Source organism: Fukomys damarensis, unplaced genomic scaffold (genome assembly GCF_012274545.1).
Source record: "Fukomys damarensis isolate Sample0158 unplaced genomic scaffold, DMR_v1.0_HiC HiC_scaffold_23, whole genome shotgun sequence".
Lineage (NCBI taxonomy): Eukaryota > Metazoa > Chordata > Mammalia > Rodentia > Bathyergidae > Fukomys > Fukomys damarensis.
The window spans coordinates 45,372,396-45,397,622 of record NW_022900935.1 but is presented as its reverse complement, the minus strand read 5'-3'; the positions used below and the strand labels follow the sequence as shown (position 1 = coordinate 45,397,622).

General features: G+C 49.1%; 1 protein-coding gene and 1 pseudogene across 3 annotated transcripts; both read right to left on the bottom strand.

Annotated features, from left to right (window-relative positions):
• Positions 1–3,215: 3,215 nt before the first annotated feature.
• On the bottom strand, positions 3,216–22,243 carry Ube2j2 (ubiquitin conjugating enzyme E2 J2). Of its 3 annotated transcripts, none has more exons than XM_010627687.3 (7): positions 21,774–22,241; positions 16,883–17,013; positions 11,536–11,576; positions 5,318–5,420; positions 5,101–5,239; positions 4,050–4,130; positions 3,216–3,615 (listed from the first exon to the last, which is right to left on the bottom strand). In XM_010627687.3, the coding sequence occupies exons 2-7, from the start codon at positions 17,011–17,013 to the stop codon at positions 3,331–3,333; spliced, it is 780 nt and encodes a 259-aa protein (XP_010625989.1). In that variant the 5' UTR covers positions 21,774–22,241; the 3' UTR covers positions 3,216–3,330. The 3 variants fall into 3 exon arrangements, with proteins under 3 accessions (XP_010625989.1, XP_010625990.1, XP_010625991.1); XM_010627688.3 differs by lacking the exon at positions 21,774–22,241 and adding an exon at positions 20,935–21,708; XM_010627689.3 differs by lacking the exon at positions 4,050–4,130 and having other exon boundaries at positions 21,774–22,243.
• On the bottom strand, positions 14,565–16,207 carry LOC104864614 (annotated as a pseudogene).
• Positions 22,244–25,227: the final 2,984 nt, after the last annotated feature.

The following is a 25,227-nucleotide window of genomic DNA, read 5'->3' as shown; positions in this document are numbered from 1 at the left end:
ATGCCCCTCAGCAGGCGGAACGGGGGCGGGACCCGATGACCAGGGAGCCGCCCCTGCCCGCCGACCCGCCTCCAGGCCCTCCTTCCCAGGATGGTGCCCCGGGCACCTCACAGCCACCCGCTCCAGGAGCTCTAGGTCACAACTCAGGGTGTGCATACAGCCCCCAGCCCCCTCTACGACGGCCTGCCCTGCTGCAGCACACCACCACGGACCCCCTGAGAGGATAGCTGTATTGAGGCCCTTCTAGACACCAACAAGAAGAGAAAGGGCCATCCAAAAGGGACAGATTTCAGCCAGGAAAAAAGCGGCCCAGCTTGCACCCTCCCCTCCCCAAAAGCAAAGAACCTCAGACCTGTCCCAGGTGCTCAACACACGCCTGAGCCCCGGTGAAGACACTGCAGGGTAGTTGCTCCCTCCGCTCTGGCCAGCAGGGTTCTCTTCTGCCAGAGTGGAGGAACAGCAGCCAGACCCAGAGAGGGCTCCCACGTTCCTAACCATTGCCAGGCTGCGTTCAGCTCAGCTTGTTCAGGGAAGCCTGTAGGCTCTGCAGGCTCAGTGGCAACGGTAGGGGTCCTCAAAGGGCTGCACCACCAATTAGCCCAAGTTGAGGCCAAGGATGAGCAGTAGCTGTGGCAACCAAGAAAGCAAGGCAGGTGGGCACACTGGTCCCAGTGGTCTGGGTTCTGGTAGACAGCAAAGAAGCTCCTGATTCACCCTGACTCCAGGACTCAAAAGGTGAAGGTGGCCAGGCAGAAGCCCTCACCCCAGGCCACATCTACAGGCAGAACTGCCCAGGACAGGGATGGGGTGGGAGGATCTCCAGAGGTACCCATTCCACCCCCACCCCCTCTAGGTGTCACCCCTAAGGACAGCAGAGACCCCAGTATCAGTTGTTGGGCCAGATGCAGATGACAGGGTGGAATATGCCACACCCCAAATGAACCCCGCCCCAGAACTCCAACCCAGTAACTCCTAGATGTGAAGTGCACCCTGTGGGTGTGTCTCAGGGCAGGGGCAGGTGGGCCAAATAATACCCTGCCCAGGGCTGTCAGACCCTCCTCACTCGTGGGGCACCCTGTTCCGGGTGGCCTCACCCTCCTGAGGCCTGACAAGAGTGCTGCCAGAGGACTCCACCTGTCCTGCAGAGGGTGGGCTCCACAGAAGCCACCAGCTCTCTGGCCTCAATGGCCCACAGACTACCTCCAAAGTCATGTACCTAGGCTCCCCAGCACCCCCAATTCTAGCCCCCTGGAGAGGAGGCTCAGACCAGGCTGCAGGCTCTTCTCACCTAGCCCCCAACTCATCCTGCCAGGCCCTGGAACAGTGACCCATGCAGGGACCCTGAGCAGGGCAAAGGGTACAAATTTTGCTGTTCCCAGGGCTTCATAATGAAATCCCAAAGGCTAGCCTGGGGTGTTTTCTCAGGGGTGCAGCAGGATGCTGCTGGAGCAGGGTGGGCAGAGCTCTCCTGGAAGCATGTGCTCCCTGGGCCCACAAAGGGGCATTTCTCCTTCTGCCCAAGGGAGACACACCAAGGGCATCCAAGTGTATTCTTCACTGACTTCAAGGCAGGAAGGGCCACCACCACCTCTAAGACAACACAGAAAAACCACCACACACACTTGGTCCAACAGGACAAAAGTCACCTTTTATTTGGGTCAGTGCAGGCAACACGCTGTGGGCACCACAGGGTCCATCTCCACTGACCAGGAGCTGTTCAAAGTTGAGATGTCACAGAAAATAATGTTAGGTCCACTCTAAGTCTGCTAGCACTCTGCCCCAAGAGCCTCAGGAAACTGGCACCAACGGCCACCAAGGTGCCCTTGAGTGTCTGGCATCCAGCACAGGAGTGCATGTGGGCCTTGGCCACATACAGGCACCTCTGGGACCACAGCCCCAGGCCAGGCACATGCACAGACACAGGGTCAGGGACCTGCTGGGAGGTGAGGCCCTGCCACAGGCCCTCTGTCTGAACTGCCAGGTGAGAACTCATATCTGCACTAACACAGCACACACAGTGTGGGTTCAGGAACAGAGGGACAATGAAAGGTTTTTCACAAGAGTGGGTCAAATACATAACAAGTGGTAAATGACAGAGCAATTTTAAATAAATTGACCAGAAAACAAAGCAGAGAGGAGCACACAGGTGTGCTCCAGCTCTACTGTTCAACACTGGAACAAGGAGGGCACCAGTGGTTACGTGTCCACCCTTGGACACAGCAGCACTGCCCCCATCTGGTGCCTCACAGATGTTGGTTTTCTGTGATGCATCTTCTGAACATGGATGCAGGTGGTGTCACTAAAACGAAAGACTGAAAAAGGAGATGAGGGCCACACAGGAAGTTACAGATGCCAGACTGAGACCAGACCAGCTGACACTAGGTATGCCCAGGCCAGGTCCCCTTTGAGCCTCCTGGGCAGGTCTCCTTTGTGATCTGATCTGGAGGTGTGGGCCATCACAAAAGAACTGGGAGCAACAGGAGGGTGTACACAGTACCAGCCCGCAGAGCCTTGGGTTTCCACCCTTCTGCACAGGAGGAACAGGCTCTGGCCAACTGGGCATGAGAATTCAGAGAAAAGGCTCTGCAGGACCCAGGACCTGCAGCCCCACAGCACCGAGAAGCTAGAAGGAGGCAGATTAGAGTGAGGCTGAGGTACTAAGGGCCAGTTCTAAAGACCACCCTGCCTCCACACTCGCCACAGGGGCTTTAAGTAAAGCGTGACTCTGTGGCCAGAGGAACAGCAGTCTTCTACCATGGCAGAAAAATGAACACGCACTTTGTAGAAGGAATCTGTGTCATTCTAAATGACCACAAACACATTTTTATGAGTCCAAACCTCTCCTGGACCCCTGTCCATGGTTGTCACCAGCCAGCCAATGTGGCCCTACCACCTGGACAGTGTTCGCAGTGCCGGCACCACCCCACCACCCTCTAGCTCCAGCCTGCAGGGAGTCAAGAGCTCCACTAAGGATGCACGCAGACTAATAGACAGGCATTGAATTTTATATTTTTAAGTGACCAAATCTAATAAAATGAAAAACAGGTTTACTAAACAGGTCCAAAAGACAATACAGGAAATAAGCTATAAAACCAAAGCATGAGTCACCCTCAGCGATGCCAGCCCCCGGTAGACACCTCATTGGGTGAGAAGAGAAGCTGAGGATCTTGTGTTTCCTTCAAATCACACATTTTGGTTTTTGCTTTCCTTTTAACGTTTTTAAAAAGTGAAACCCAGGAGTCTGGTGGGCCTGCCCTGGCTCGGCAGCACGTCCCACTGGCCCAAGTCAAACTCTGGCACCTGCGTCCCCCGCAGCAACTGGACTGTGGCTCACTCTTGCGCTATGCTCCTCAGCACGTACTTGACCGTGTAGGCAAAGGCTGCAAACCCAACTATAACAAACAAGTTCGCCAGGGCACCACCCAGGAGTCCATGGTGCCGGTTGGCCTGCTGGAGCCCTGCGAGGTTTGGGCCGGCACCAGGAGCATGCCCATTGAGAAGCTGGATCCCATTCTGGCCGTGGTGGGTTTCCCCATCGGGAACCACGTCTGGCAGGGGGAGAGTCTGCGGCCTGCTACTGAGTTCATCTTGTGCTTTCTGTTTTTGTTTCATTTCCTAAGAGAAAAACACAAGAAAGGTCGGTCGGTCTGAACAAATCAGTCCCCTTAGGAGCTGCACTCCAGGTCTTGGGGCCCAGAGTTGTCCTTAAAACAGAAGGTCTCCATTCCACATGCCAAGTCCTGACATCCAGAAGCGGGCATGGCTCCTGACACCAATTCATGGGAAGGGGAAAACCAAGCAAGCCGGCAAAATCTCTGCCCTGTGCAACTCAGCCAGGGCAGAGTGATGCAGCATCACTTCTCGCAGCCACAGCCACACTCTCCACTCTAACCCCAAGACCAGGGGCACTTGGCCTCACAGGGCACAACATCCCAGCATGGATGCCCCTCCATGCCCTGCAGCCCTTGGAGGGCCTGAGGTCCCTCAGGGAGGTGGCAGGAACACATTGGAACTCACACACATCTGAGTTCCAACTTTCACTTTCTTACCTCCACAACTTCAGGAAATAATTCACAAAAAACTTTATCTTTTAAATTAAACGCTAAACTCTGTGCTGCCAGTTGTCTTTTCTAAAAAGAAAGAAAGAAAGAAAGGAGAATATCAGCCAGAAAGCTAATTTTAATTCCTTAAAAATTCTAAAAATAGACTATCTTCATGCTTTAGAAAGCAACAAGCTTGTTCTTCACAACAAACCAATCTCATGAAGGCTTACTGATCTTTTCCTTATTGGTAACGTGAAACTTGATTCCTTTTTTTTTTTGAGACAGGGTCTCAAAAAACTATGTAGTTCAGACTGCCCTGGAACTCACTACGTAGCCCAGGCTGGTCTCAAACTCAAAGCGATCCTCCTGCCTCAGCTTCCCAAGTGCTGGGATTACAGGCTTGCAACTCCACACCACACATTTGATTCCTATTCTTATTTACTTGTTTGTTTGTTTGTTTGTTTAGTGGTACCAAGGCAGGAGACAGAACCACTGAGCTAAATTCCCAGTCCTTGATTCCTATTCTTAAAACAGAAGAAAACAAGCTAACAAGAAGGGACAATGTGCTCCCCCACTCCCTAAGCCGCCCTCAAGCTCTCTGAGGCTGTGAGCCAGTTTTCACATGGATAAATGCAGGGTCTAAGGAAGGTGTGGTGATGGCACATGCAAGTAATCCCAGCCACTCCAGGAGCTGAGTTTGAAGCCACTCTAGGACAATTTAGCAAGACTGTCTCAAAAAGTGTGTGTAGGAGCGATGCTGGGGATGTAGCTCAGTGACAGAATAATGCCCCTACCATGCACAAGGCCCTGGCTTCCATTCCCAGTACTAAGGAAACAAAACAAAACGAAACAAAATAAACATGGTTAGGAGGCAAGGGCAGACAGTGCAGCAGGTGGCAAGCAGCCCAGAGCACAGCAGGCTCCACAAGGGGAAGGAACATGGACCAGTAGAAGCCCACACAAGGAAAGAAGCAGCTGAGTGTCTGGGGAACACAGCCAGCCTCAGATGAGAGGCCAAAGGCCACACAAAGCCAGGTGAGGTGTTGCTACTCCTCACCGTAAAGTCTGATGTCTCTATACTGCCCAGGGTGGGGCCTTTTTCCACCATGAAGCTCAGCAGTCCGGTCAGAATTGTAGAGACAGACCAGGCTGGGTTCCACGTATCAGGATGGAAGTCCGTGATGGAGAGACACAGTCTGCAGGAGAAGAGTTAGATGAGCAGGTGTGCACACCCGAGCTAGGCTGGCAGAGCACCACAGCACCAGGAAACTTACCTTGTGTTGCACTTAAACCTTCCATTAGGTGTTATCATGTAAATACTAGGAGGCTTAAAAGGAAATTCTCTGGGGAAAATCAGCTTTCCATGATAATAGCCACCTACAACAAAACAGAAAGGAAAGTCGCTATCACCTACTGTGCCACAGGACAGCTCAGGTCTCCAACTGGCTTCCACCACCACTGGCCTCACTGCTGGCTCTGTCCACAGCTGACCCCCTCTCCTGATGTCCCCAAACACCCTAGAAGCTCAAGACCACCTCACCCTGCCACAACACACCCCTCCCTGAACCCACTCCTCCCCTCCCCTCCCCGGTCCCAATCCAGGGACTCCCTGGCTCCCAGTGCCCAATTCCCCCGCTAACTGTACCCAGAAGCCAACACATTCCACACCTGAAACAAAGTTACACTAGACCCCACATTACTCCAACTTCTACCATTTGCTCTTTCATCTCCTGTAATGTCCCTGTAGCTATGTTCACAGAGGCTTTCTCCACGGTCTCAGCCTTCACAACTCCAAGTCTACCTACTCAGATTTAGGCCCCCATCACAGGCTATAGTTCAAACCTGAACTTGACGCCACCCACATGTCCTCAACTGGGGTCTGATCATAACTCAGCAGCATGACCTTACTGGGGAGTCCTCTCTCACAGAACCTGCACCCACTTGTGGCTGCCCTCAAGTGTCCCATGATTGCTCCCCAACCGGCACAACCCCAGGCCTTGGGACCTACCTTTCAAACTCTAGATCAATACAATAACCATTCATACTACACTGCCTTAGACACAAACATTCAGGACAGAATTCCTTCTATTTCCCAAGCAGCTATTCTCAGTCCTTCAGACTAAAACATAGGAGGCCCCACCCAGCCCTACTCAGCAATCCTATTGACCAGATGAGCTTCGAGGCCAGCCAGTGAGCTCTCAGAGGGACAGCCCTGCCCCTCTCCAGGCCTCACACCCTGGCTGCTCAGGCTGCACTCAGGCGTCAGCTAGAAAGGCAGGGCTGAGCAGAATGCACACTGGACAGGATGCCCCAACCCCGTGTGTGGGCACAGCTGTGCACATATGATTTATGTGTGTGCTGACCTGTCCCACTACCCAGGCTCCACTCGCTCAAGCATCCTGAGCATGATCATGCCTAAGGACCCTGGAATCCTTCGTTCCAGAATCACCATGCTGTGTCAGGTGCGGTACCCCATCTCTGAGGGCCTACTCAGGGTTAGAGTTAGGGATGAGTTCCTGAGCCACAGGACACATGGCCGTCTCTACACTCTGCTGCAGGGACAGCACTCGAGGATGCACAAGAATAGCTGTGTAGTCAAGAGTGCAGCTCAACAGAAAGGAGGCATCACACCCAGGCCACACACACGCACAAGAGCCTCAAGAGAAGCCAAGTTAGGCCAGCAGCACCACTGAGCTAAATCCTGGCCCTTGAGAAGCCAAGTCAGGAGATGAGCAAATACTATAAACAAGCACTTTTCCAAAGAGGAAGCACAGCCAACATGCATTTGAAATTATACTCAGCTCAGTGCCAATCAGGAATTAGTGTTACTTCAACAGCCAGACACAGGCTGTTTCTGGCTCAGCAGAGGGTGATGGAGAGGAGCACCCTCCTGCTCACTGTGTGCGTGTCCTTGCCAGGGAGACCCTCACTCTTCATTCTCTGCAGGCATGGAGAACCACACAAAAAGATGTTCAGAGCACAGCTGTTGTTGGTACAAGTGAAAAATGAAATGCCCACTTGCTTTTCAAAGGGAAAGGTCAGATACTCTTAAGTGAAATAAATCAGCACACACATTTAAATACTGCATCATTTCACTGGTGTGAAAAACCAAAAGTAAGCAGGGTGTGGTGGCGCATGCCTGTAATCCCAGCACCCAGGAGGCTGAGGCAGGAGGATCTCTGTGAGTTCAAGACCAGCCTGGGATACACAGTAAGTTCCAGGTCAGTCTCAACTACATAGTGAGACCCTGCCTCAAAAAAACAAAATGAAAGTGGAAATAAGGACTAAATGTATAACAGACATTGGGAAATGGGGAAAAAAATGTTCAAATGGGAAGGGGAAAAAAGGAGGGGTGAGGGAGAAAGATCAAGAAAAAAACTAAATATAGAAGGAAAAAACAGAAACAAAGATTTGTATACAGGGAGAGGAGGGGGACTTGAAGAGAGGGGGGAAATGGGGAAAAAAGAAGAGGCAGGATATATCATGTACAGGTGTAAACTCCCTATGATGAGTGTTATCACTGCATATATCTGAAATGTACCAATAAATATTTTGCTTAAAAAAAATAATAAAGGGCTGGGGATTTAGCTCAGTGGTTCTGCCACCTGCCTCACAAGTACAGGGTTCCAAGTTTGATCCCTGGTTAAAAAAAAAAAAAAAAAAAAGATGATAATAATAATAAAATGTCAAAGAGAAAGGCCCAATGAGCAGACCGGGAGGAACAGGAATATATGACACACAAATTAGTGCAAACTAAACAAGAAAAACAGCAGTCTGTAAGTAACACACACACACTGAGATACTCGTACTTAAATACACAGAAGTATACCACACTGTCACAAAGACGTACCTTTAATTTTTATTTCATTTGAAAATGAAATGAAGTCTCACTATGTAACCCAGGCTTCCCTTGAACTCTGGACATTCCTACCTCAGCCTTCTGAGTACTAGAATTGTAGCCATGTACCACCACTCCTGGCTGACATATAATTTAGACTGCAGGGATCAAATTCTGAGGTGACATTCAACATTCAAAGGAGTCCCAGGAGGCCTCACCCCAAGAGTGAGGAGAAACAAAAGGGGCACCCACAGGCCAAAGAAAGCCAAATGTGCTCCCAGAAGTCAAAGTGGGGCCCCTGCTAGGGACACAACTCAGGTGTGCCAAAGCTCCTTTACTGCCCAGGCTTCCTTGGAGCACAAGAAAACAGATGGTGACTCTGCCACAGCACAGCCTTGGCACAGTCTGAGAAAGAAAATGAGATGGGCGTGGTGGTGCATGCCCGTAATCCCAGCACTAGGGAGACTGAGGTAGGGAGACAGCTTTGAGTCATCCCCCTACCCTACTGTATAGTCTGGCTACACAGTAAGTTCAAGGCCAGCTTGAACTATATAGCAATGCCATGTTTCCAAAAAGCCCCCAAAAGCTGGGCATGGTGGCGGTGCACGCCTGTAATCCCAGCACTCGGGAGGCTGAGGTAGGAGGATCACTGTGAGTTGAGACCAACCTGGGCTACATAGTGAGTTCCAGTTCAGTCTCAACTACATAGTGAGACCCTGTCTCAAAAAACCAAAAAAAAAAAAAACCCTCACAGAGAGCAACCTACCCAGGACCCTGACAGCTTCACCTTGTCCAGCCCTTCCGTGACAGCGTTGTACTTTGGTCACACCTTGGATGGTTTCTGCGCTCTCCATCCTATTCCACCTGTATGTCCTGCTATGGTTTAGATCTAAAATGTCCCCCACAAAGCCTCATGCATTCAGAGGTGGGGCTCAAGGAAAGTAGGTGGTTATGGGGGCACTAAATGTGCTGCTAGGAGGTGGGGCCTGGTTCCAGGGGTCACTGGGGCATGACCTAGAAGGGCATGTTCTTGCCCAGCTCCATCCTTCTCTCTTGGCTTCCTGGCTCCCATGGGTCGAGCCATAGCTTTCCTCAACCACGCCCTCTCAACAAGCTGTTTCTGCCCTGGAGCCAGCTGTTAATGGACTGAAACCCTCTGAAACCATGAACCAAATAAACCTCTCCTTATATTTTTGTGTTAGGGCTAGGAATTTAGCTCAGTGACAATGCACCTGTCTGGCAAGCACAAGGTCCTGAGTTTGATTCTTGGTACCGAAAAAAAAAGTTAAATTTTTGTGTTAGGTATTTTGTCCCATGATGGGAAAGTGAATAATATACTATACCACCACCACTATGGTAAATCTGGAAACCAGCAGCTCTTCCACCTAACTCTTCTTTTAATAAATTGCTTTTAGCTAGTCTAAGAACTTTGCCTTTTCGGATAAATTTAGAGTAAGACTGAGTATGTCTAGAGCTTTGCTGGGGTTTGACAGGACTGCTGAATCTTCAGCAACACTGACCTGAAAGCCAGGGTGGGGCTGTCAGGAGAGGGGGCCTGAATGCTCCAGGAGCAGGAGCACAGGGGTGCAGAGCTGCACAAAAGCCACCAGGAAGGCAGAAAGAAGGGTCAGAACATCCAATGTCAAAGCAGGGAAATTTCAGGAAAGCAGCAGATGTCAAGGGCTCAGAAACAGGACTGAGAACAGCCTCACAGATGTGACAATCTGGACCTGTCCCCAGGAGAGTGGTGCCAGCAGAGAGGGAGGATGTAGCTGCCAAAAGACAGCTAGGAAAGGTGGAAACCTTAGAATAGGGGTAGCACAGAACAAGATGGAAGTATGAGATGGGGCTGAGGCTGGCAGGACAAGGCTGCTCCTGAGGCCCCACCCCATCCATTCCCTCAGGCTGCCCTCTCTTGTTCCTGCTGTGTCCAGCTCTTCCCCAGCAATAGCTCATGCTAGTTCTATGAAGGGAGGTGCCATCTTGTCACAAAATAAAATGTTCACTATTAATTTGAAAAATATTAAAAAAAGGTAAAATAGGGGCCAGGGATTTAGCTCAGCGGATCGGTGGCCTGCCTTGCAAGCACAAGGACCCGAGTTCAATCCCCAGTACCAAAAAAAAAAAAAGAAAGAAAGAAAGAAAAAAGTTAAAATAAAACCAGCATAATCTCATTTGTTTGAGACAACTATTACTACTCATTTTTGGTATATGTTTTCTAAGCTTGTTAAAAATAGCTGGGTGTGGTGGCACATGCCTGTAATCCCAGCACTTGGGAGGCTGAGGCAGGAGGATCACCATGAGTTTGAGACCAGCCTGGGCTACAATAGTGAGTTCCAGGTCAGTCTCAACTGCATAGTGAGACCTCGTCTCAAACCCAGGCAAATTTAGTTAGGACTTGAATGTTATTGCACCAAATACTTTGAAGCCTGCCTTGCACTGCATCTCTAGGAATTCATTCTCCAGGAACTCCTCATGCCACAAGGGCCATACACACCTCACTTATACTACCTACACCCTGCAGAAGGCTCCAAGGCCACCTCCAACGGCTGTCACTGTCACCATGTCACCCTAACACCCCAACATGTGGATGCGCGTGTGAAGACTAGCCTCCAGGACAGACTGGCCCAGAGCACGATTCCCAGGGCAAGGTAGCATCCCTATTAAGGCCAGCAAACCACCAGCCTAACTATTCAAGAGAATATGGCTATTTTATTCTTAAAATAGCTCTCCAATGACCATCCAAAGCAGTGGTTTGCTTCTTTCCTTCCTTTTCTACCCCCATCCTCTTTCTTTTGGGCTGGGAATAAAACCCAGGAGCTCACCACTGGACTACTCTAACCAAAGCAATGGTTCCCAAACTCAAGTGGCTCTCCTACTGAAATCTTTTTATTTTTCAGACAAAAATTTCATCATGTAGCCCAGAAAGCTTCAAATTCATGATCTTTCTGCCTCAGCCATCTGAGCAATAGAGTTAAAGGCATGCACCACCACACTCAGCTTCCTGATAAACTGTCACACAAAAACTTCACCCATGGGCAGACAAAAGCCTGCTACTCATCTAAACTCAGGCCTGGTACCTGGGGAGCCAATGCCCAACCCACCTGGCCAGCACTGTGCCCTGGGCTGGCCTGTGGGTCATTGATCACAGGTGAATTACCGACCTGGTCCAAAGTCCAAGGCTACTGCCACGTCCCTATAGCCCCTTGGAGACTTGCTGGCCATTGAGGCCAATCGTGTGAAAGATACCAAGAATCCAAGATGCATCTAGTGACTTGAGGGGTCAGGCCACCAGGTCAGCCCCTGTATCCTAAGCAGTGGGTGCTCAACCCCATGAGAGGCCTCATCTTGGCTCAGACTGATCTGAGGATCACAAGACACTGAAAGTGCCCAGCACCAAGAAGGCCTTCTTGAAGATATTCCCACTGGTCTTACAATCAGTAGAAGAATATGGCTACATTTTACTGCTTATCCCATTTTTTTTTCCCAGCTCCAAATGACACAACACAGATACTTACAGACACACCAGTAAAACCAAAATGAAGTAGGTTCCAAGTAAGTCCAATTTAACCGCTGTTATGTCTGAAATAGGAAGGCTGTTACTTATTAATAAATGTTTAACAGCCAAGTCTATACAGAGTATGTTCTACTCACCTTCATAAGGGGTCATCTCAGGGCCTCGGACAACATAGTGCCTAACGGAGAGAAGAAAATTACGTGAATTTGGGGACTGCAAATCCTCTAAAACCAGTCACTCCAAAGCTAGAGTTTGCCGGACCAGCCAGGACCATATTCAGCTAGTGAAGAGCTGCAGGACACAGACCACAGGACAGTGGTAGCCTTGGACTCCTGTCCTGCAGGCATGAGGCACTTCACAACAGCATCCTAGAAATGCAGAATGCATGTTCTACACTGCCACAAAGTGCTTTTGCTCCCACAACACAACATGCAAGAAGTTTGTCTTTAGCCATTAACATTAACTTTAAAAAATTTTCAAAATACATCAAGATGTACTTTAAAACTTATGCATAAAAATATGTAACTTCTATTTTTTGTATTATGTACATAGGCTAGACAGGGCACAGCTGGTGATGTGGAGTTGGTCCTGTGTGTCACCTCCCACCGTGCAGATGTTCCTGGAAGAAACATAAATACCTTCAGAAAAGGAGCAGGGGCAACTTATGAATAACTCTCCCAAAATCCAAAGTCCTCACACAAACACCACAGATAAGAAGCAGCAGCAAAGAGATTATATTATCCCCATGTAAATAAATGAGGTGATAGCTTTAGGTGAGCTAAAGGTGCTTGGACTTTATAAGTTCTCAAACAAAACAGAAGAGCACAAAGCAGGTGAGACTTGGCAGAAACACCAGCAACTGCAAATGCCTGGTTATCAGCTTTCCAGAGACCTCTTCCCACCAGAACACACATGTACATGATTTGGGGGGGAGGGTACTGGGGATCAAACTCGGGTCCTTGCACTTGCGAGGCAGGAGAACCACTGGGCTAAATCCCCAGCCCTTCATAATTTTGATAGAAATGGGATCATGACACCTACGCCAACTGCTAAATTGCCCATTATTAAGAAGAACTGATTCTAGGACCAGTGATCCTTTACATCAGGGCTATCAAAACCCACGGATGAGCACTCACTCAGGTCCCTCACATAAAATGAATTGTTCGCATAGAACCCACAAACATACTCTCACACAACTTAAATCATCTCTACACTACTTATAATACCTAAAACAATGAAAATAATGCATTAACAGTTATATGTGTGGTTTAGGGAATAAGGACACACAAAAAAAGCCATTATACATGTTCAACACAGACACAATTTTTTTTCATCTGAGTCTGAAGAATTGACAGATACAGAGGACCAGCTATACTAAAATATATCGTTGCCATTTGTGTCAAGAGGACCAGGAACAACCAGGTAGCTTAGAGAAAGCACAAAGAACAGCAGAACATCACCTCATGTGCTCCTGCTCCAGTCACTGTGTCCAATCTGAGCAAACCAGGAAGAGGCAGGGACAAGAGCTCCTTTTGACCCAGCCAGCAGCCCAGCCAGAGATGGGCTCACTACACCCAGAAGGCAGAATAACTATGGTTCCCAGATCATCACAGCACCTGTCCAGCAAAATTTGATTTTTTTTTTTTTTCGACAGGGTCTCACTATGTAGTTGAGACTGACCTGGAACTCACTATGTAACCCAGGCTGGTCTCAAACTTACAGCAATCCTCCTGCCTCAGCTTCCCCAAGTGATTACAGTTGTGCACCACCACACCCAGCTCAAAGTTTGATTTTTCGCTCAGCCACAGGGGCGGTGTGGAGTTACCAAACAAACCCAGCACTGCTGTCTAAACTCAGCTCCACCACCCTGATCAATGAGAAGGGCAGAAACAGTGTGGCTTTAGCACACTCCTTCTGAAGACTAGAATTCTGGTGGATGCCAGGCAGAGAGCTGCCTACATAACCAGCCCCATTCTGATATATCAGGTTCTCTTCCAATAAAGGCTGGGTGCCAGGTCTCTAGTGGACAGTTCACACTCTGAATCCCAACTTGTCACTGGGGAGTTAAGTGCATCGCCATGAGACAGCCCAGAACAAGGGACCTGGACACCCATGTCTGCCTCCTATGGAGCTGGTACCATAGGCCTCTTCCCTTGCTGATTTCACCCTCTTTTCACCATAATAAATGCTACCAGTGACTCCTCCAAGCACATGGGTGAACCTGAGGTTGTCTTGGGGACCCCCTGACCCACAGACTCACACAGGGAAGGGTTTCCCATAGAGCACAAATGTTCCCAGTGATCAAGGAAGAGGTTAATCACCCATGCACTCTGTCCTCACATCTGCCAATTCTGTCCTAAGGGCCACAACTGATTTTCATCCTTAAGAATAGGGATATCCCTGATGCCATCCCTGGAATCCTCTACTGCCTGAGCTGAGCTTCCTCTCTAAGCCTTTGTTCTGGGAAGATGAGCCTCATCCAATCTGCAAAATACTTATTAACTCAGTCAATCTCTTTTCTCTGGATTTGAAAAAATGTCTTTTTTCAAGACAGGGTCTTATTATGCAGTTCAGACTGGCCTTGAACTCTCTGTGTAGCCCAGGCTTGCCTCAAGCTCATGGTGATCCTCCTGCCTCAACCTCCCTAGTGCTGGGATTACAGGCATGTGCTACCATGCCTGGCTAAAAAATATCTTTTAAAGATCAAAATAAATCACTTATCAACACACTTTTGAACATCTCAGCCTTGTATTTCATTCCTCATAAAATCTTCTGCACAGCTGGTAGTTAACATTTCCAAAGAGGTATATTTTTTTAACTCCACACTTTATTTTCCTTAAAATATTATTCTTATGAATATCAAATCAATAAAAAACTATACCAAAAAATGCAAATACATCAACTAAAAACAACAAAAAATGAAAGAAATTTAAATCTGTTTTCAAGGAAGTTGGGGAGGGAACTGGCTGTCTTTTTTTGGGGGGGTTCTGAAACAGGGTATAGCTATGAAGTTTAGGCTGGCCTTGAACTCATTATAATGTAACCCAGGTTGGCCTCAAACTCATGGGCATCCTCCTGCCTCAGCCTCCCAAATGCTGGAATTACAGGCTTGTGCCACCATGGTATGCCTATTCTTTTTTTTGTACTGGGGATCAAACTGAGGACCTTGTGCTTACAAGGCAGGTGGCAGAACCACTGAGCTAAATCCCCGGCCCTATTCTTAAAATCGTATCTTATTCACATGAAATGGTCTGAACCTAGTGAGCCATATTTTTCTAAAGTTCTATCTGCCAACTGGAAAGGTCCTACAATGTTGGGTTCTAAACATCTAACATAGAAACAAGAATTCTCGAGTTATCTGGTTTTTCCCCTTTTAGGTAATTTTATCTCTAACTGGAATCTATAGGTTCTAGGGTCTTACTTATGAACCAAAATTTAGGACACATACCCTGAAATTCCAATTATATTCCCAGGGACAATGGCTCATGCTAAAAATCTAGGGTAGCTGGCTATCGAAACAAGAGCTCTCTCAATGAATCTACTATGCAAGAGATTAAAAGAATTCAGTCCCAAGATTTTTTTGCACAATAATATTAACAGCAGAATTTAATCTGATTACACTTTAAAAACACAGTTCATTTTCAAATCAACTACGCAGGTGGAAGAGACTTCAGAGACTGACTCCTGAGACTGATGAGTCTTTTCATGCCTGTGGGACTTGTCTCAGCTCCTACCTCTACTTGTACAACTCTGCCCTTCAGAATGCTCTCTGCACTAGCTAGAATGTGCATTTGAGCTTTGCCCTCTGTCTGATCCCTGCTCTTGTCTTTTCTCACTTCCTCCCCTTGAGGACTTGTGATCATGTTTGAGTTTCTCCATCCCTTTCTGGGTCCTCAGTTCCACCACAGCAAAAAGTCCTGACTTCAGGGAAGCCTAGGTAGTACTTTCTCCCCACTCTGGACTTGGATTTCTGAGCTCTCTCTGAATTCTTGTGGCTGTGCTTTTTAGGGCCAAGGTCATCCTTTTCTTTTACTAACTTACTTCTGCGGGGGTGAGAAGGAAGATGGCTGCTCTGCCTGTACCTCCTAATCAGTCTGCTCTTTCTTTTGTTTTGTTTTTTCTTTCTTTTTTTCCTATCTTTGTGCTTCTTCTCTGGGTTTCTCATCTTCAGAACTTTCAGACAAACCCAGTAGGGAGATGTTAGCCCCACAGCCTTCCTCCTGGAGCTCTGTGGTCACATCATCCATTTCATCTGAGTCCTTAGGAGCCCATTAGTTACATACATGGTCCATGTGGATAGTTCTTCCTTTGATCTTAATTCCAACAAAAGTGTCAAAGGCCATGGGCAAGGGATTTAGCTCAGTGGTGCTGCTACCTGCCTCGCAAGCACAAAGTCCTGAGTTCAATCCCCCACTCCAAAAAAAAAAAAAGGGTCAAAACCCAGAATTATACTCCTCTGGTCTTCATAGCAGAGGAAACAGGGCCCTTTGGATTTCTGTGTCTTCTTGTGTCACATAAGATTAATGGTAACAAACTGTCTGTGTTGTGAGAACACAAAGATTATGTCCCCTCCAGTCAGCTCAAAAGGAAGTCCTCCTAGAATGATCCAGACCCTGTCCTTGTACTCAGAATGCCAGGAAACCTTAACTGTCAACTCCAAGCCAGATCTCCTGCTCATTCAGCTCATTGATCAGCCTCACCTTAAAGGATTCATCTTCTTGGGTTCTTGATTGGCACCAAGATGTCAGCTTCCCATCTAGGCTGTGTGGCACAGGCCTCTTTTATTTTTATTTATTTGTTTGTTTGGGGTTTTTTTTGGTAGCGGGGATCGAACTCGGGTCCTTGCACTTGCAAGGCAGGCCACCGAACCGCTGAGCTAAATCCCCAGCCCGTTTGTTTATTTTTGATAGGGTCTCACCATGTAATTCAGGCCAGCCTTGAACTAATGGCGATGATTCTCCCAAGTGCTGGGTTTACAGGTATGCACCACCATACCTGCCTTAACTCCACACTTTAACACAGCAAAAAGCTACCATGAAATGAATATTTTCCACAGGCCCTCTTGCTATCAACCTGAGAGCTGAGTATATGGCATAGGCCATGCCAGGAGCCGCATTGTCAGGAGCCTGTCACACATGTTCCCAGACAAGACAGGCCAATACCCAGTGTCCAGAAACAGTGCTGAGGAGCTTAGCTATGTAGTCTCATCTCAGCACTGACCTACAAAATGTACACCCTACAAAATGTATGTGATCCACATAGCCATGAGCCCCGTACACACAGAAAGTAGGACCCCCAGGAAGGAGTCTCTTTTGAGTCCTAGCCTAAGTCAAAAAGGACTCCTGTGGTGGCCCTGGTGTGTCACCTGGGAGAATCAAAGACCTCTCGGCTGAGGAGCTGAATGACTGCCTCCCCAGCATCATGACCAGGCCAGGTCAGCATAGCAAAAACAGGTGCAGGAGCAGTTAGTGGACAGACACTTACCACTCAAGGATGTTTGAAGGAAGGGGTTCAGCACAGATGTAAGGCACCGGGTCTTTCTTAATCCGAAGGTAGTCCTGCTTCAGCCTCTGGGTTGCTGTTGTCGGAGCTCTCTTGTTGCTGTTGCTGCTCATCTGTGGAAAACAAGTATTTCTACTTACAAAGAACAGAACAAAGGATGAACACACATCCCTTTTCTTACCCATAACTGGAGCTGGCAGGCACCTCTGCTTCCCTTGATGCTACCCTAAGATCCATATGGGCCCCAGACTCTCGCTCTTTTCCATTTACCTGCCACCCTCATTTATACCACGTTATTCAGCACCTTACACAAACACAAAGATGAAGAGAAGCATGAAGCCTCACTTCTGTCCTCAGGGGACTTACATGGATCAACACAAGTAATGTAATGGATCATGGGTATACTGAAGCCAGCCTGGTCTAGCCCCTAACAGTAACCACGCACATCTCCTGTGGACTTAATGCTGGGATGTTTACACCAAGGAAACTGGCAAATATCACAGACAAGTCCTATCCCCACCATCCCCATCCAGGAAGTCCGATCAACATTTACCACAGGTCACCAGTGACATCAGAGGGGATAGGAGAAGCCCTAAGGCTGCGAAGACAAGGACCTTCAAAATACCCCAAGGCACTCACTGTGCAGAGAGGAAAAGGCGAGCCTAGAGGACAGCATGTTACTATCTCAGAAGGCCAAGCACAGTCAAAGGTGAAGGATAAGACTGGCCATAAGAGACAAGACCAAGCTGCCAAGAAGTACCCAGAAGGGCTTGAGGACCCAGCCGCCAGGCAGTCAGATCTTCTGTTAGAAAAGTCACCCTGGCTGGGCATGGTGGCTCACACCTATAATCCCAGGACTCAAGAAGCTGAGGCAGGAGGACTGCCACCAGGCCAGTATGGACATTGTGAGGTCAAGGTCAGCCTGAATTACAGAGCAAGACCATGTCTCAAAAAAAAAGGAAAAAGAAAATGACAAAGTCACCCTAGGACTTGCATGGCACATACAGGACAGCACCAAGGGCTTTGTGTGAGAGATGAAACCATACTGTCATTCAAGAGAAGAGTCTGAAAAGAAGAGAGGAAAAGAAAAAAGAATCTGGATGGCAGACCAGGGGACCCTTGGCCATGCTCCAGAGGCTGAGGAATAATGAATGGGGTCACAGGGATCCTTTCTGACACAGATATTGGAACAGCAACTACTCATTCTCTTTTCATACCAGAATTTCTCATAATTTAAGGAAGACAAAAAAGCTCTGCAGCTAAAAATAAAGTGTGAAAAACAATGGTCTAAAATATGATAGAGAAAGGGGACACAGAAGAATACACAGGATGAAGAGGAAAGGAAGAACATATGAGCTTGGCTAGAACACAGAAAGCAGGCCTTAGGCAGTCAGAGAGCCAGCCACATCCTGTGAAATCCTCAGCTCAGATCTGTTCACTGAAGTCTCTTCCTTCTGCCACCAACATTCTGTCACTTTGTCCCCAAAGCATCTCACACAATACTCTCTGGCCAAATGCTTTAGGCAAGAAGGTCATAAATTTGAGGCCAGTCTGGAAAACTTAGCAAGATCAGGCCTCAAAATTAAAAAGTTGGGCATAGTGACACATCAATCCCAGCACTCAGGAGGCTGAGGCAGGAAGATCGTTGTGAGTTTACGATCAGCCGGGGCTACATAGTGAATTTCAGGTCAGTCTCAACTACATAGTGAGACCTTGTCTCAAAAAAAAAAAAAAAAAAAGTTAAGGATACAGTTCAGCACTCCTGGGTCCAATCAATCCCTAACATCTTCACATACATGCACATACACACTAACAACAATGGCCCTAGACTAGACATCAGTAACAGCCAGTGATCTCCATCCTGACCTACAATGAATACAAACCTGAAGGCAATCCCACATCATCCCAGCATCAGGGCCTTTACACATAGTTTCCTGCAGACAGTCATACACTCCTTCACAGGGGTGTGTGTGTGTGTGTGTGTGTGTGTGTACAGGACCATCACCGAGTCTGAAACTCTCAGCCTCTTTAGCCTGGTTTATTTCTACACAGAGCACCATCAGCATAGACTGCTGTCTGTCTCCCCCATGAGTGTTGGCACCTGGTAAAGACCAGGGCTTGGTGTGTGCTCACTCTGTACCCCAGGGCCTGAGAGGGGGCTCAACAGGGCAACCTGCCATGCTTCTCCCATATTTATGGCCTCAGCACCACACCCACTTCTGCTTCTCATTGGGAGCCCTGACCCTTGAGACCTTTATTTACTTTCTTCTCATTCCCATTCCACTACACTAATGCTGGACCTCAAACTTTCCCTGTCAAATTGCAATAGCTTCCAGGCTCTTCCCATTTCAGCCTATCTTGGATTAATGCAGTTTGATCATTTACTTCTCCCAAATAAATGCTCATCAGGATCATGCTATAGCCAAATAGATAATATTAACAGCTTCCCTATCTGCCACCTTCTCAAAGCAGCCCGTCAGCCCTCCTAGCTTCCAAGGCCACTTATATAGCTCACCCCACTTATCCGTCCTCATAGCTACTGGACTTCTCAGCCCAGTCTGCACTTACAGGCCCTTCCCTACCTAGCTTAGGCTGCATCCCTCAGAAGCCTCTCAATTTCTCTAGTCAAATGCTCTCTTTGTCCTTTACCACCAATGCAGCCCAAAACCATACCACATGCGAGCATTTCAGGCTTCAAACAAGGCAAGAACAGACTCTTCTACCCGAACCATCCATCCCAAAAGGGCCTGCACTGAACCAGAGTTATAGCTCTGCCACCTGGAAAAGGAATGCTCCCACACAGTACTGCCCCCAAGCTCTTGGCGTGATAAGCCATGCACGTCAGGGAGGCCAATTCATGTCAACACCTACTATGAAACACAGATCATCTAAAGATCCCACAGGCAGAACCATCACACAAAAGCAATTCTTTCTCAGCCAGTGGGGTGGTCCACATCTGTAATCCCAGCACTCAGGATGCTGAGGCAGGAGGATCACCGTAAGTTCAAGGCCCACCTGGGTTACCTAGTAAGTTCAAAGACAGCCTAGACTATATAGCAAAACCCAAAAAACAAAAATAAACAAAACCAGTTCTTTCTCTTAAATGGTCACTACTAGGGTTAGCACCCCATCATGTGCAAAATAATTCACTGTGTAATTCAAATGCAAGTGTTTGGACTCAGCTAGGTGGAAGTTAGTGGACAACCACACAAAACAAGTAAAATAAGTTCTGTCTAGTCAGTCACAAGGCAAACTTCTCTATCACATTAGCTTTTTTTTTTTTTTTTTTTTTTTTTTTTGCAGTGCTGGGCTGGAACCTAGGACTTCACACATACACACATACTAAGCAAGCACTCTACTACTGAGCTACACCAGCTACACCTCCAGAACCATACTTGTTCTTTGACACACAATCTTCAAAGTCATATCTATAATTCAATTTCCACAACTACTCCTCACTCAGAACACAACGCTCGTGAATGTCCCAGGAGACTGCTTCTCTCAAATTCTCCTTACTCAAAAAGGAGAAAAACCTTGTAGGAATCAAAATGTCCAACAGTAAGAAACAGTGTGTCCCTCAGGTTCACTCCCAAACAAATCCTTACAGAGAATGTAGGTATGTTCTAAGGAATAAGACAGGAAACACACACACACACACACACACACACACACACACACACACACACGGCACAGATAAAAATTAACACATGGAAACTGACAGAAAGAACTCTGAGTTACCACGAAGGCCACAGGTCTCTCCTGTCGCTCGTCACCATGCCAAGGTGGTGGTTGATCATTCATTTTCCCCATTCCTTTCTCCTCTGGACATCTTTCTCTCACCAGTGCATATAACTCAGGTGATGTAGTGGTATAAAACCCTGACCTGACTGATCAGATGGGCATGTGACACACCCAGGCCCAGGTCTTCCTCATAAGTCTCTCCTCCAGGATTGCTCCACTACTGGAAGCCCAGGGCTAACAGGGGCAGCCCCACTACGATGCTCACAAACTCACAAACACACACACACACCTACCTTCGAATGAAGTTGGCACAGAGGTCACCTGTGTCAAGCTGTGCAGATTACTGATTGCAAGTGCTATGTTCAACCACGCCTGAAGTTTTTGCAAGGGTTTTTTTTAACTAAGTGAAACAACTGGATTCCTTTCTTTTGAAGTCCAATTACATCAAGTTTCACTCACCTGGAGTGAACAGAGCCCAATACCACTAGCTATAAATAAACATGCTTTCTCCACGCACTTCATAGCTGACTCCCTAATGGACTGGGTGGGCTCCCTCTTTAACTGTCTTTTTCCTGCGTCTGACAAAATGCTGAGAACTGGATTTGAGTTAATCGCCTAAGCGGTATTCAAAGAAAAGGAAGGTCATTAAAACTTGGACGGTGCTGAGAATACGCAGATGTGATCGTGCGACCGGTACAGTTAAGGGGTGGTGAGGACCTTTTGTTACATCAGTCGGGGGCACAGTCATGGGCATGATCGTTTCCGTTGGGAGTAGTGAAGCAGGTTGGGGTTCTAACTATACAGAAGTGAAGAAGCAGCGGGCTCAACGGCAGCGCCCATAACACGGACTCCCAGATACGTTCTCACAAACCAAGATCAGCGCAGGATCTTTCTGAAAGTGCCCCGGAACGTCCCGACGAACGGGGCCTCTTCGGGGAGACCCTGCCGCGCAGCCGACGGAGTCCATGCTCCCGGCCTGGAGCCCGGGCGTCTGCCATTAACTGTCCTGGGTACGCCCGCGGGCGCAGGGCAGCGCGAACTGAGCGGCGTGCGGTGGCCCCCGCGTCCCCCGCAGTGGCCGGCGGGGCGGACTAGCGAAATCAAGGCCCCGGCGCAACCCTCGCGTCCTCACCTCTCCCTGTCTCCGCAGGTGGGCCTCCGCAGCGCTCAGGCTCGCCGCGGTCGAGGCCGGAGCAGGGTGAGGAAGAGTGGCCGGTGCCAGAGAGCGACACCGCTCCAGGAGGGAGGCCACCAGACCAAGCCGCCGCAACCAGCCGCAGGAGCCCGCCGCCACAGCCGCCTCAACTTTCAAGATGGCCGTCGAGGGGCGGCCTCTGGGCCGCTTCCGCTTCCGGTTCACGATGCACGGTGGTTGGCCGCTCTAGGCACGTTGGAGGACGGTGTCGCCGCTTCCCTCCGCTAGGTTGCCCAGTGCGGGGGCTCGAGGAGACAGTAGGAGCTTGCGCACTGGCGAACCTCACAGTGGTTCACACCGCACCCGCCCCTCTTGGGCCTTACCACATCGCTTCCTGGTCGTCTGCCTTCCTGACCATCGCAGGGAGCCAGACTCTTGTGTCCCCCCGCTTTTTTTTTTTTAATTGAGACAGGATTTCACTATTGGAGTTAAGGCTGGCCTTGAACTCACTGTGTTGCCCAGGCTGACCTGGAACTCGCGGTGATCCTCTCCTGCCTCAACCTCTCCAGTGCTGGGGTTACAGGCGTGTACCACCACGCCCAGCTCTTAACCAAGGGTATGGGCAAGGGTCCATCCCGAAGACCCTTGCCCCACGGCCCCCGGGCATCACAGGCCTGGCCAGTGCAGCAACTCCCTGTCAGACGTCCCAGCTGTCCTCATAAAAATAGTTGCAGTGTTTCCCGGGGGAGCTTCCTCCCAGTATGAATGGGGTTATTATGCCATGGATGCGGCTGGCCTTCCGCTCCCACGCCACTCCCTAGCTCTGGGGAGGGGAGGACAGGAGAACACAGTATGCCTGAGCCTTGCAGTCCCAGGGGTGCTCAAGGATATGCTCATGTTGGGGACACAAGCTGTCACATGCGGGGCTCACCTTCTGGGCCTAATGTGGAGAGCGACAGGAAGTGGCGGGACAATGGCAACTGAATGAGGAGAGGCCAGGGTGGCTACAGTGAGTCCACAGCCCACCATCTTTCTCAGGAGGCATCTGAGGACTGGGCTGAGTAGGAGTAGGATGTGCCCTTGGGCTGCCCTGTGTGGCAGGGCCAATTATCAGCCTTTTGTAAGGTGGGAACTGCACATCCATATCCTTCATCCTGATCCTGATTGCCCCTCAGGATTGACCTTGGTCACTAGGGTGGCTGACTGCAGACAATTGAGACCAACACCCACTGTCTAGCAAAGACCACCGTGATCATCCAAGTCTGGCCCACCTGGGGCCCTTTTTTGTTTGTTTTTGGTACCAGGGATCGAACTGAGGACCTTGCTCTTGCAAATCAGGCGGCAGAACCACTGAGCTAAGTCCCTGGCCATCCTGGGGCACTTTTGTAGAATGTGGGTGGCTGTGGTAGGGCTGACCCTTGGGCCCTGTGCAAGAACCTTGAGTGTTCATACAGCCATCAGTTCAATGTGGGGAATTACTCATACAAATCCATTCTTTTTCTGTTCCTGCCAGCCCTGGGGCCTCCCTTCCAGTGCCTCTCTCTCTTCGGACCAGAGGGTGCCCTGAGCATTAGTCGGAAGGTGGAAAGTTGGGTAAGGAAGAAGGCTACAAGTGTAGTTGTCCTGGATACCTCAGGCAAATCTGTGGAGACAGCAGCCAGACCAGACCTCAGACTGCAGCTGCTGATAGGGAGAGGCTCTCTCCTAGCTGACTTTTTGCACGGGAGATGGAGACACCAACTCTGGGTGCCAGGAACAGAGGTAGGGAGGCTGCAAGGGATGCTCAGCTCAGAGGCCCTAGCATTACTCCCAAGCCTCCTGATCACTGAGCACACCTGAATCACACCTGGAGACCAGTGAGAGACAGGTGTGGTCAGTCGGTCCTGCCAACCACCACAGCCCAACCTCCACCTACATACCTGTGACCTTCTATCTCTAAGACTTAGAAGCCAGACAGGAAGTGGGCAACTAGGCTGGGAACTGGGTGTCCTCAGACCCCAAAGGCACCCTTCTGTAGCAGGAGGAACTTCTTGTCAGCCAACACTATGGGTGGCTGGGCTGCAAGAAAGGGACTGCAGGCCAGGCCTCATCATATTGTTCCAAGGCCGTCCTCAGTGTGGTAATAGCTTTCAAAAGATTAAGAAGGGTTAGAGTCAAGAAAATGTGCCCCAGTGGAATCAGATCTGCCCCTGAGAGATTATCTGGCCAGAACCTAAGGGAAGGTCCCAGAGAATATCCTGGAGGTGATCCAGTAGTACACTTGCACACGCACACACACACACACACACACACACACAAAACCTTCACCCAGCAGGAGGCATCTGGCCAGACCCCGAGCTCCACACTCTTGCCATTTGCAACTCAGAAGCCTCAGTGTTGTACCGCGGCACACTGCCACTAGTGTGGTTAGTACATAAGTGTCTACAGAAGGCCCCTCTTCTGCTTGGGGTCAGGAACCCCACCAAGGCAGCCCCCAGCCCAAGAGGGACTACCTGGCTCCCCAGGAATCTTGACCTTCTGTTCACATCTCTGCACAGAACCCTCCCAGGGCCTCTCTGGGATTCCCCTGAGGATGGGGACACCCACAGGGAAGGAAATTGAGCCTGGAGCAGGATATCCAGCCTGGGGCCCCCAAAATCCCCCAGCACCTGCAGCCCTCAAAGCAGCCCTGTCCTGGAGGGACACTGCCTGGCCCTATTGCCCCAACGCCAATGTCTCAAGGCATGTCGGGGGTGTCCACGGGCTCAGCAGGCTGGAAGCAGCATCCTTCCAGGAAGAGTGCAAACGTCCTGGTCTGAGGAGAAGGGACTTTCACTCATCTTTTCTTTTCTTTTCTTTTTATTTTTTCCAGTACTGGGGATTGAACTCAGGGCTCTAAGCTTGCAAGGCAGGTGGCGGCATCACTGAGCTAAATCCCCAGTCCTCATCCCTTCTTTTCTCCTTCTTGCATCCTTCAGGTCTTTCAACATAATGCTATGTGGGGTTTTCATTGATATTTTGTCTTTTCAGTTTGTTTTTTTCCACTGGGTGTTGAACCTAGGGCCCTTTACCCTGAGACTGTGTCTCCAGTCCTTTTTAAATTTTGAGATAGCATCTAAGTCACTAAATTGCCCAGCTGGGCTCCAAGTTGGTGGGTGATTCAGGCTCCCAAAGTACTCGGATTACAACAAGCATCTCTGACCATATCCAGATTTTTTTTTTTTTTTTTTTGGTACCCGGGGATTGAACTCCAGTCCTTGCACTTGCAAGGTAGGCCACCGAACCGCTGAGCTAAATCCCTGGCCCCATATCCAGCTTTATAAAAAATATATATACACTGGGGGATGAAGCCAGGTCCTTCACACTGAGCTCTGAACTACATCCTCCACTCTTATTTATTATCTTACTTTGTGACAGTCTTGCTAAGTCACTAAGTTGCTCAGGTCGGGTTTCAACTCACAACTCTCCTGCC